The sequence below is a fragment of the Salmo salar genome, chromosome ssa05 (assembly GCF_905237065.1).
Source record: "Salmo salar chromosome ssa05, Ssal_v3.1, whole genome shotgun sequence".
NCBI lineage: Eukaryota > Metazoa > Chordata > Actinopteri > Salmoniformes > Salmonidae > Salmo > Salmo salar.
The window spans coordinates 69,617,202-69,629,634 of record NC_059446.1 but is presented as its reverse complement, the minus strand read 5'-3'; the positions used below and the strand labels follow the sequence as shown (position 1 = coordinate 69,629,634).

Here is a 12,433-nt window from a genome sequence, read left to right as displayed (position 1 = left end):
AGACGAGAACAGGACATATGAGAACAGGACAGAACATGACAGGACAGATGAGAACAGGACAGACGAGAACAGGACAGATGAGAACAGGACAGACGAGAACAGGACATATGAGAACAGGACAGAACATGACAGGACAGATGAGAACAGGACAGACGAGAACAGGAAAGATGTCAACAGGACAGAACAGATGAGAACAGGACAGATTGGAACAGGACAGATAAGAAAAGGACAGATGTCAACAGGACAGAACAGATGTGAACAGGACATATGAGAACAGGACAGAACATGACAGGATAGATAAGAAAAGGACAAATGTCAACAGGACAGAACAGATGTGAACAGGACAGATGAAAACAGGACAGAACAGGACAGATGTGAACAGGACAGATGAAAAACAGGACAGAGGAGAACAGGACAGATGAGAATACCCATACTAACATACTGTATACTACAAACTTTGATATTTTTCAAAAAAACATTTTTTTTTTTTATGTCAAAGTGATTTACAAATGTTCCCTCAGTTTACCACCACTACCATGCCTACCAGAGACTTGTGTGCCAATGTGTGATCCATACTGACAGTAGGGTTGGGCGATTTTAAGATTGCCTCTTCTATCGACGATATTTGACAACCATTGACGATGGTGACGACATCGTAATGTCACAAACGATTAGCATATTTGAATTTGACTGCACCTCCAGAGTCTGGCAGCTGACAACAGCGCAGTGGAGTGAGAACACAGCAGGGGAGCATGCCAAATGACCCATTCCCTATTTGCCATAGCAAAATACATTTCAATACATATGCGGTAGTTAGACTATTAACATAATGCAAGAGACCAATGTAGATACACACAATACCCCATAATGTCAAAGTGGAATTAGGTTTTTAGACATTTTTACAAATTAATAAAAAATAAAAATCTGAAATATCTTAAGTATTAAACTCCTTTGTTATGGCAAGCCAAAATAAGTCCAGGAGTAAATTGTGTAGGCCAATGAAACAAAATCTAATTTAATACATTTCAAATTCAGGCTGTAACATAATAAAACGTGGAAAAAGTCAAGGGGTGTGAGTACTTTCTGAAGGCAATGTATAGGCCTCACGGAGTTCGATTTCAGAAGGTTGACTAGAGAGAGAACAAACAATTAGAAGATAGACTAATCAAATATATAATTGAAACAAACCTGGTACGTTTCTGCTTTACTTTACCAAAGTATAGGCAAAATAAATTGTTCGGTCGGAAAATCCCTCCTTGCAAACCAAACAGCCAGTAATATAGGTCTACACATAGGCCGCTGTCAATAAAAGTTTCAGTAAATGTTACTTTGATAAAAGTTCAACTTGTAAACTATCGAACTGTAAAAATACTAAATATACAATCAGATAAAACAAATTAATATTTATAACACTTAAAAAACAAATAAAACATGAACAGGCCTATCAGGATATGCATTTTGCCTATAGAACTGTACAAATCCTAAACATAGGCCTAAAAGTTAGAAAATATATAAAGCATCCTAAACAAAATAAATATAAAAATGACCTAAATGAATGCAAAAAAAACTGTGTAAATAAGTCATTCAAGGTTTGACAGAATATTTTTGCTTATCCTATAGGCTATGTCTTTCAAACAAAATGAGTCTTGATTTGAATTTAGGCTACAATATAAAATTACATTTTTTAAAAAGTGCAATGAGGAACCATCAGGTCTAGTGTTTTTTTTTTAACCATGTCTTAGGCCTACGTAAAGGTTTCTGGTAAGGAACACCATTATGTTCACCCAGAACAGCGAACTCAGCAAAATGATGGACTTGTAAATGTTGACAGAGGTTTGTCCATACTTTGCCCTGATTATCTTTTTGCATATTCTGCAAGTGACCGGTCAGGTCTGCTGGCTCACCTTAATAATTCGGCCTGAAACCGAAGAACTGCCAAACAGGCAAAGCATGGTGGTGGAGCCTGGTGGGGGCAGCGTAATGCTGTGGGGATGTTTTTCATCGGCAGGGACTGGGAAACTGGTCAGAATTGAAGGAATGATGGATGGCGCTAAATACAGGGAAATTCTTGAGGGAAACCTGTTTCAGTCTTCCAGAGATTTGAGACTGGGACAGAGGTTCACCTTCCAGCAGGACAATGACCCTAAGCATACTGCTAAAGCAACACTCGAGTGGTTTAAGGGGAAACATTTCAATGTCTTGGAATGTCCTAGTCAAAGGCCAGACCTCAACCCAATTCAGAATCTGTGGTATGACTTAAAGATTGCTGTACACCAGCGGAACCCATCCAACTTGAAGGAGCTGGAGCAGTGTTGCCTTGAAGAATGGGCAAAAATTCCAGTGGCTAGATGTGCCAAGCTTATAAAGACATACCACAAAAGACTTGCAGCTGTAATTGCTGCAAAAGGTGGCTCTACAAAGTATTGACTTTGGGGGGGGGGTATGCATGCTCAAGTTTTCATTTATTTTGTCTTATTTCTTGTTTGTTTCACAATAAAAAATATTTTGCAACTTGAAAGTGGTAGGCATGTTGTGTAAATGAAATGATACAAACCCCCCAGAAATCAATTTTAACTCCAGGTTGTAAGACAACAAAATAGGAAAAATGACAAGGGGGTTAATACTTTCGCAAGCCACTGTATGTGTACATTTATTTGCAACGCTCGCACACGCGACGCGTCCGGTTTAGGCATGGTGTAATTAACAGGTATGTGTTGTTAAAAGTTAACTTGTGATATTTCTTTCCTTCTTAATGTATTTGAGCCAATCAGTTGTGTTGTGACAAGGTAGCGGCAGCGTAGCCTAGTGGTTAGAGTGTTGGACTAGTAACTGAAAGGTTGCAAGATCAAGTCCCTGAGCTGACAAGGTACAAATCTGTTGTTCTGCCCCTGAACAAGACAGTTAACCCACTGTTCCTAAGCCATCATTGAAAATAAGATTTTGTTCTTAACTGACTTGCCTAGTTAAATAAAGGTGAAATAAATAAGGTAGGGGTGGTATACAGAAGATATCCCTATTTGGTAAAAGACCAAGTCCATATTATGGCAAGAAAAGCTTAAAAAAGCAAAGAGAAATGACAGTCCATCATTACTTTAAGAAAATAATTTTGAAAGTTTCCTCAAGTGCAGTCGCAAAAACCATCAAGCATTATGATGAAACTGGCTCTCATGAGGACCGTCACAGGAAAGGAAGACCCAGAGTTACCGCTTCTGTAGAGGATACGTTCATTAGAGTTATCAGCCTCAGAAATTGCAGCCCAAATAAATGCTTCATAGAGTTCAAGTAACGGACACTGTGAAATATATTTTCAATAACACATTTTTTTTTTTACAGCTGTTTGAAGCTGGTGGACCAAAACTGAAAGTAAAAGGCTCAAGCACAAGTTTCCGCCATGGGATCAGGGGAAGGGAGATTGTTTTGAATGTAGCCTAGTGCTGTTGCAATTCATCTAGCACTAGGCTGCATTCAAAACAAATCTCCCTTTGAAACATTATCATTCCACTATTACTGCAGATATATTATGGAGGTTTTCTGAAATTACAATGCAAATATTAAATAGTAAATCCTATGTGTATCACCTTTAAGTTGCTGTATAAAATATCTGACATTGTATTCAAATTTGAACTTTGTTGTGCTTTTAAATGGTTGAATGCACAGTGATAACACATTTGGGAATTCAGCAAACTTTTGGCTGTCTTTTAGTCGGTGAAAATAGGTTGTAATCTCATTGATTAACGAAATGATGTGGGGATAGCATCTCCATTTTGACCCACTCTCTCTCGCTCTCTTCATCAACACCTGAACGGAGGAGTGAACTTTGACTTTGACTCAGAGTCAACACATCCCCACTCATATATACACTACCGTTCAAAAGTTTGGGGTCACTTAGAAATGTCCATGTTTTTGAAAGAAAAGCTACTTTTTTGTCCATTAAAATAACATCAAATTGATACAGTGTAGACATTGTTAATGTTGTAAATGACTATTGTAGCTGGAAATGGCAGATTTTTATGGAATAACTACACAGATGTACAGGGGCCAATTATTAGCAACCATATCTCAGACTGGCCAATAAAAATAAAAGATTAAGATGGGCAAAAGAACACAGACACTGGACAGAGGAACTGTGCTTAGAAGACCAGCATCCCGGAGTCACCTCTTCACTGTTGACGTTGAGATTGGTGTTTTGTGGGTACTATTAAATGAAGCTGCCAGTTGAGGACTTGTGAGGTGTCTGTTTCTCAAACTAGACACTCTAAAGTACTTGTCCTCTTGCTCAGTTGTGCACCGGGGCCTCCCACTCCTCTTTCTATTCTGGTTAGAGCCAGTTTGCCCTGTTCTGAGAAGCTAGTAGTACACAGCCTTGTACAAGATCTTCAGTTTCTTGGCAATTTCTAGCATGGAATAGCCTTAATTTCTCAGAACAAGAATAGACTGACGAGTTTCAGAAGAAAGATCTTTGTTTCTGGACATTTTGAGCCTGTAATCAAACACAATTGCTGATGCTCCAGATACTCAGCAAGTCTAAAGAAGGCCAGTTTTATTGCTTCTTTAATCAGAACAACAATTTTCAGCTGTGCTAACATAATTGCAAAAGGGTTTTCTAATGATCAATTAGCCTTTTAAAATGATAAACTTGGATTAGCTAACACAACGTGCCATTGGAACACAGGAATGATGGTTGCTGATAATGGGCCTCTGTACGTCTATGTAGATATTCAATAGAAAATCTGCCGTTTCCAGCCGAAATAGTCATTTACAACATTAACAATGCCTACACTGTATTTCAGATCAATTTGATGTTATTTTAATGGACCAAAACAAATTGCTTTTCTTTCAAAAACATGGACATTTCTATTTGACCCCAAACCTTTGAACAGTAGTATACATACAGATTAGCTCACTGCTTCCTCTCAGCTACTGCTTGCTATTCATTCCTGTCACCTAGTATGGAGAGGAGAAACAGTGAGAACAGCCATAGTCATTGGTTATCCATCTGCTGGTACACCATCTTTTTGTTCCCCATATTTTGGTTCACTATGTTTTGGTGGAACATCTTCTAGTTCACCATCTTTTGGTTCACCATCTTTTAGTTCACCATCTTCTTTAGGTTCTGACAGCTGCATGGAGAAAAAGAAAACACCTCTTACTAGTGTAGCTACTTCAGGGTGCACGTCATGATAATACCACTGTTATAAGGTGTTGTGCTGTCTTATTTGATGCATATTACACGTGTCTGTGTCTCCAAACTGTTGGACAAAACGCTCTCTGGGAGAAATCAAGTCGAGGGTCTTGAGAGGGGTTCCAACTGAAAAGAGTAACTAAAGAAATGATGACATGTCTGTATGTGGTCTGCTGCATCATAGTGGGACAGAGACCCAGAAAGACCAGTTGATGTATGGTTTATCTGACCCTCACCAAGATGTTTTCTTTGCCCACAGATCTGAGTGACATCATGAACAAGATTCTGGTCATCACCGTGTTCGTAGCACTTCTGCGCCTCAGTAAGTACAGTCGTGACCAAAAGTTTTGAGAATGACACAAATATAAATTTTCACAAATTCTGCTGCCTCAGTTTGTATGATAGCAATTTGCATATACTGCAGAATGTTATGAAGAGTGATCAGATGAATTGCAATTAATTGCAAAGTCCCTCTTTGCCATGCAAATGAACTGAATCCCCCCAAACCATTTCTACTGCATTTCAGCCCTGCCAGAAAAGGACCAGCTGACATCATGTCAGTGATTCTCTCGTTAACACAGGTGTGAGTGTTGACGAGGACAAGGCTGGAGATCACTCTGTCATGCTGATTGAGTTTGAATAACAGACTAGAAGCTTCAAAAGGAGGGTGGTGATTGGAATCATTGTTCTTCTTCTGTCTATCATGGTTATCTGCAAGGAAATACGTGCCTTCATCATTGCTTTGCACAAAAAGGGCTTCACAGGCATGGATATTGCTGCCAGTAAGATTGCACCTAAATCAACCATTTATTGGATCATCAAGAACTTCAAGGAGAGCGGTTCAATTGTTGTGAAGAAGGCTTCAGGGCGCCCAAGAAAGTCCAGCAAGCGCCAGGACCGTCTCCTAAAGTTGATTCAGCTGCGGGATCGGGGCACCACCAGTACAGAGCTTGCTCAGGAATGGCAGCAGGCAGGTGTGAGTGCATTTGCACACACAGTGAGTGAGGCGAAGACTTTTGGAGGATGGCCTGGTGTCAAGAAGGGCAGCAAAGAAGCCATTTCTCTCCAGGAAAAACATCAGGGACAGACTGATATTCTGCAAAAGGTACAAGGATTGGACTGCTGAGGACTGGGGTAAAGTCATTTTCTCTGATGAATCCCCTTTCCGATTGTTTGAGGCATCCGGGGAAAAGCTTGTCCGGAGAAGACAAGGTGAGCGCTGCCATCAGTCCTGTGTCATGCCAACAGTAAAGCATGCTGAGAGCATTCATGTGTGGGGTTGCTTCTCAGCCAAGGGAGTGGGCTCACTCACAATTTTGCCTAAGAACACAGCCATGAATTAAGAATGGTACCAACACATCCTCCGATGGCAACTTCTCCCAACCATCCAGGAACAGTTTGGTGACGAACAATGCCTTTTCCAGCATGATGGAGCACCTTGCCATAAGGCAAAATTGATAACTAAGTGGCTCGGGGAACAAAACATCGATATTTTGGGTCCATGGCCAGGAAACTCCCCAGACCTTAATCCCATTGAGAACTTGTGGTCAATCCTCAAGAGGCGGTTGGACAAACAAAAACCCACAAATTCTGACAAACTCCAAGCATTGATTATGCAAGAATGGCCTGCCATCAGTCAGGATGTGGCCCAGAAGTTGATTGACAGCATGCCAAGGCGGATTGCAGAGGTCTTGAAAAAGAAGGGTCAACACTGCAAATATTGACTCTTTGCATCAACTTCATGTAATTGTCAATAAAAGCCTTTGACACTTATGAAATGCTTGTAAGTATACTTCAGTATTCCATAGTAACATCTGACAAAAAATATCTAAACACACTGAGGCAGCAGACTTTGTGAAAATTAATATTTGTGTCATTCTCAAACTTTTGGCCACGACTGTACACAGTCAAGATCCTGATTGACAGACTAACTGACTGACAGACAGACTGACTTACTGGTGGTGTTCCAGGTTGTCTTTTTTTCAGTCTCACTGTGCATCCCAGAAGGTTTCTATGTCATATTAGTGTGGTTCCTGAAACGTAAAAACTTCTCCAGTCTGAAATAAATACCACCTGGAGCGGCACCATCGACTGAGTGACAAACTGACCAACCAACCATTTTGAGCCGGCTAAATGTAGACTTTCACACACACTTTGAATCTCTAACCCTCCCCTCTCAGGGCATCCATTTGCCGAGGCAAGCTGAGGAAGGTGAGGCTCCGGAAGAGGTAGCTGAGGAGTGTGAGGCTGAGGAGGCCGTGGTTGAGGAACCGGCCCTGGTGGCTGATGTTGCTCATTTCTTTTCCATATGTCTGTGTGTCCATCAGGAATGCCTACATTGACACCACCATGGCGGTGAGGACCTACTCTGGCATCCTGCAGGAACAGGTTTACCACATCTTACACCAACAGTAAATATAATTCCTTGCTTTCCTCTGCATCTTCAAAGTCCCTTGGTGAGGAGACTGTCGTAGCTGTGGGCCCGTACTCTCTTTAGGTTCACCTCAGACTGCACACAGAACCATACCATTATGAATGAAGAAAAGAGCCCTAATGTTTCACCACAGGAAACCCAGTTGGGCAGAAACACATGTCAAATTATAGTGGCACCCAGTGGTGCAGTAGACTCAAATGACTCTGACGTCAGACTTCAGGAACATCTGGAACAGTTGGAAATACTGTGTTATTTTATGTCAACAAAGTATCTTGAAATAAAAACATGAATAGCAGGAAAACAGTAGACCCTATGTGTTTCTTGAGGGCCATGACTCATTTGTATGAGTCTGTTTGACCAGTTTGTTCAGTTTTGAATTATTAGACAGAGTTGTGTAATGTAGGATATGTTCATGCATATCTCCCAGATTTGTATGATGAACATTACAGACCAGTACAGAATAGTACATAACAGTCCAGAACAGTCCAGAACAGAATAGTACATAACAGTCCAGAACAAAACAGTCCAGAACAGAACAGAACAGTCAAGAACAGAATAGTCCAGAACAGAACAGTCCAGAACAGAATAGTACAGTCCAAAACAGTCCAGAACAGAAAAGTCCATAACCGAACAGAACAGTCCAGAACAGTCCAGAACAGTAGAGTAGAGTGCAGAGGAGGGATAGAACAATATGTTTCCTGAACTGGGCAACTGAGTCACACAAGTCCAACACGTTTTCCCCACTACCAGAGAGAAATACAGCAGACATACAGTGTGGGTGGTCGATCACAAAGTGCAAATATTACATGCCTGCTGTTACTGCCCTGTTTCACTGCACCCTCTTGCCAGGTCGCTATGTAGCTGAATATGTTCTTCATAACCTACTTGGCTAAATAAAGGGCCTAAATTAATAATTAAATAAATAACACATATACACCAATTAAAATATGTTTAATGAGTTCGATCTTCAATCTCACTCCAAAAGCAAATTCTGTGCCAAACAGATTGGATGATGATCAAGGGCACAACCCTCCCTATTCGACCAATGCTCAGTGAGAAGGGATATGGTCAGGAAGTTTTTGCTTTAGTGCTACAGATAATCTAAGAAAATGTGCATTACTCTGTCCTTGTCCGTACCCTTGCTATGTCAACTAATTTATTCATACCTTCTATTCAGTGAACGCTTTTCATTTTTACACTGCAGATCTCAAAGTGATTGACAAATGTCAAGACATTAGATGCATACCAGCCTGTCCCTTCAGTTTATCACCACCACCACCTACCAGAGATCTGGTCATATTGACAGGGCACAAAACAACCTGTCGTAGTGACAGGACACAAAACAACCTGATGTGTGACAGGGAATCAGGTGACTAGAGTGTTTACACAGCACTAAATTTAGTAAACAAAGAAGAAGAAAAAAAAAGCTTTCCATATTAAGGCAAAGTTCAGTATTTCACAACTTAATGTTGAGTTTGTAGTGTCTGTTAAAAGAAAACTGAAGCATGGATTACAGTTTCTCCTGGCCCATAGAACCTTTCAGGGTGAGAAAACATCTAATATGAAGTTGGAAATAAATACTGAACTCCCCCGTTATACCAATCAAGTCTAACATGAGAAAGGTAACGTAATACTGGAAATGTACAATCATACTTTATTGTAAAATCACTTGACCTCACACACACAGCCAGGACAGCTTATTAGGAGGATTTTCTGAGCTAAAAGATCATGGCAGATTCATCATAATACACCTGAAGATTTGAATGATACAGTTTAAACAGCCCACAGCTACAGCACTGGGCTTCACATTAGATATTCAGTGATAACAGATCATGCTGCCCCACCATTAACTTTCACATTGACCGATAGTTTACCAGCACCACTTGGTGAATCTTTGTCTTAGTTTACCAGCACCATTTGAGTGCAGTGGGGTCTGTGCTAACCTGTAGTAACCAGACCGACGGACGTGTCAATGGTGATCTAGACTTAGGACTGTGTGCTTAGGCATGGGAGGGGGTAGGTGGAAGGGGGTGGTGGTAGGGGGTTGTAATATGAACTCTACTGACTTAATAAAGACCAATAAAAATCAACCAGTCTCCAATCAAAACCAATCAGCAAGCAGGATAACTTGTCCTGTTACATTTCAGTACAGCTATCTGGATTGGCAAATACACAGAATCCCCTACACTAAACTCAAATGATACTAAATCAACAAATGATGAACATGTTACTGTCATAGCATCTCCATCTTTGACCCTGTATGCCCTCTCACTTTCTTTATCACATACACAAACACCTGAACAGTGGGTGTTTATCTCAGAGGAGTGCACTTTGGCTCGGAGAACGACAAGTCAACACATCCCCACTCATATATATATACAGGCTAGCTCACTGCAGCCTCTCAGCTACTGCCTGCTATTCATTCCTGTCACCCAGTACGGAGAGGAGAAACAGTGAGTACAACCATGTTCGTTTGGTTCACCCTGTTTTGGTTCACCATATTATGGTTTGCCATTTTTTAGTTCACCATCTTTTAGTTCACCATCTTCTTTAGGTTCTGACAGCTGCATGGAGAAAAAGAAAACACCTCTTACTAGTGTAGCTATTTCAGGGTGCACGTGATGATAATACCACTGTTATAAGGTGTTGTAGATGGATATTGGGTGGGTAAGATGGGTATCACACGTCTGTCTCCAGACTGTTGGACAAAACACTCTCTGGGAGAGATCAAGTAGAGAGTATTGAGAGGGGTTCCAACTGAACGGAATAACTAAATAAATTATTGCATGTCTATACAGATGTAGGACCTTAATTTGATCCCCCTGTTGTTACAGGACAACAGGGGCAGAGCAGGAAATGCAAACTTGTAGTATATTCAAGATTTAAAAAGGCTTCTAAAGTTTGCAATTTAACATTTCAGACTTGATTTGCTAACTAAAAATGTATCAACCCCCTACAAAAATGGCCATTAATTATAATAATATTAGAATTATTATTTCCTGTTTCTCCAGGATTATTTTCCTGCTGTGAGAAACTGGTCAAAGTAAGATCCTGCATCTGTATGTGGTCTGCTGCATCATAGCGTGACACAAACCCAGAAAAATTATAGTTTCATTGTCATTAAAAACATTGCTAACCCCAGAATAGCCTTACCTTAGTCATTGGAAACATGTTAAAAGACATGTTTGAGATAAAATAGAAGAGATTAGATGAGCCTGAGATGAGATAAGGCTAAGAGCAGAGCTGAAAAGGAAGAGGAAATTATGCCAACTAGTGGACAAGTTGATGAATGGTTTGTCTGACCCTCACCAAGATGTTTGCTTTGCACACAGATCTGAGTGACATCATGAACAAGCTTCTGGTCATCACTGTGCTCGTCACTCTTCTAGGCCTCAGTAAGTACACAGTCAAGACCCTGACTGACTAACTGACTGACTAACTGACTGACATACTGGTGGTGTTCCAGGTTGTCTTTTATGACATATACATTTGATTTGATTTGAAACGTTAAACACTCCAGATAAGAGCACCTCAAGCGAACATATTGACTGACTGATAGACTGACCAACCAACCAACCATTTGACCCTCTAACCCTAACCCTCCCCTTCCAGGTGCTCAGGGCCTCCGTCTGCCTAGGCAAGCTGAGGAGGGTACGCCTGAGGAACCAGTCGCAGATGTTGAAGAGGCTGATGGAGAACAGGGAACCCTGGAAAGGCTGACCAGCGCCGCCAAGAGCTACTATCAAACATCCATCAGCACCGCCTCTAGCTGGCTGGACAGCATCGATGGCCTGAAGCTGAAGGAGAAGGCCACGTAAGACACACGCACACACACACACAAGAACGGAACAGCAGGTCAAGATAGCAGGCTGACAGTTAATGCACTGTCCATGTGTCTGTGTCCATCAGGAATGTCCTCAGTGACACCACCGTGGCAGCGATGACTTACGCTGGCATCCTGCAGGACCAGGTCTACCACATCTTATACCAACAGTAAAGACATTTCCTTGTTTCCCTCTGTGTCCCCAACGTCCTCAAAATGCTGTGGGCCCCTACTCTGTCATCCTGGAGCCTCCAATCAGCTTCACCAGACCTCCAACCCTCGTGACGTCCCCCCGGAGTCTGTGTAGATTGAAATACAGTATTATTTAATGTCAACATTTTAAGTTTCAGTCATTTAGCAGACGCTCTTATCCAGAACAACTTACAATTAGTGCATTCATCTTAAGATAGCTAGGTGAGACAACCACATATCACAGTCGTAGGAAGTAATTTTTTTACAATAAAGTAGCTATCAGCAAAGTCAGTGAAAGTAGGAAAATACTTTTTTAAAATGTTTTTTTTAATGTCAACGTATCTTGAAATAAAAACATGCGTTTGTATAAAACCAGTAAACCCTATGTGTTTCTTGAGGGGCATTATTCATATGAGTCAGTACGATCATTGTACTTAGTGTTTTATTATGAGACAAAGTTGAGAGAGGTAGGATATGTTCATGCATATCTCCCACAGGTTTGTGACGTCAATATGGTTGTGTGTACATCATGTCTCAGAGTTTACAATATGAACAATATGGAGTCTCACAATGCCTACTTTACATAACTATCACCTAACACTGAGTCAACTGCCTCTCCTCTGAATAAAAGAAGCAGGGTATATATAGGATTCCTGTGACTGTTTCTGACAGACACGTTCTCAACCAGAGCTTGAGTTTCTAAATTAGTGGAAATAAAGGGTGTCCTCTAGGTTTCTGATCTCAGAAAGGTTCGAAGTGAGCTATTCGTGTTCCTTTTGAAGCTGCAATGATAACAGACAGA

The 12,433-nt window shown here is 40.9% G+C and overlaps 1 protein-coding gene across 1 annotated transcript; it reads left to right on the top strand.

Annotated features, from left to right (window-relative positions):
• Positions 1-9,800: 9,800 nt before the first annotated feature.
• On the top strand, positions 9,801-12,011 carry LOC106605686 (apolipoprotein C-II). The gene is made up of 4 exons (XM_014201576.2): positions 9,801-10,069; positions 10,949-11,011; positions 11,229-11,430; positions 11,526-12,011. Exons 1-4 carry the CDS (start codon positions 9,877-9,879, stop codon positions 11,611-11,613), a joined length of 546 nt encoding a protein of 181 aa, XP_014057051.2. The 5' UTR covers positions 9,801-9,876; the 3' UTR covers positions 11,614-12,011.
• Positions 12,012-12,433: the final 422 nt, after the last annotated feature.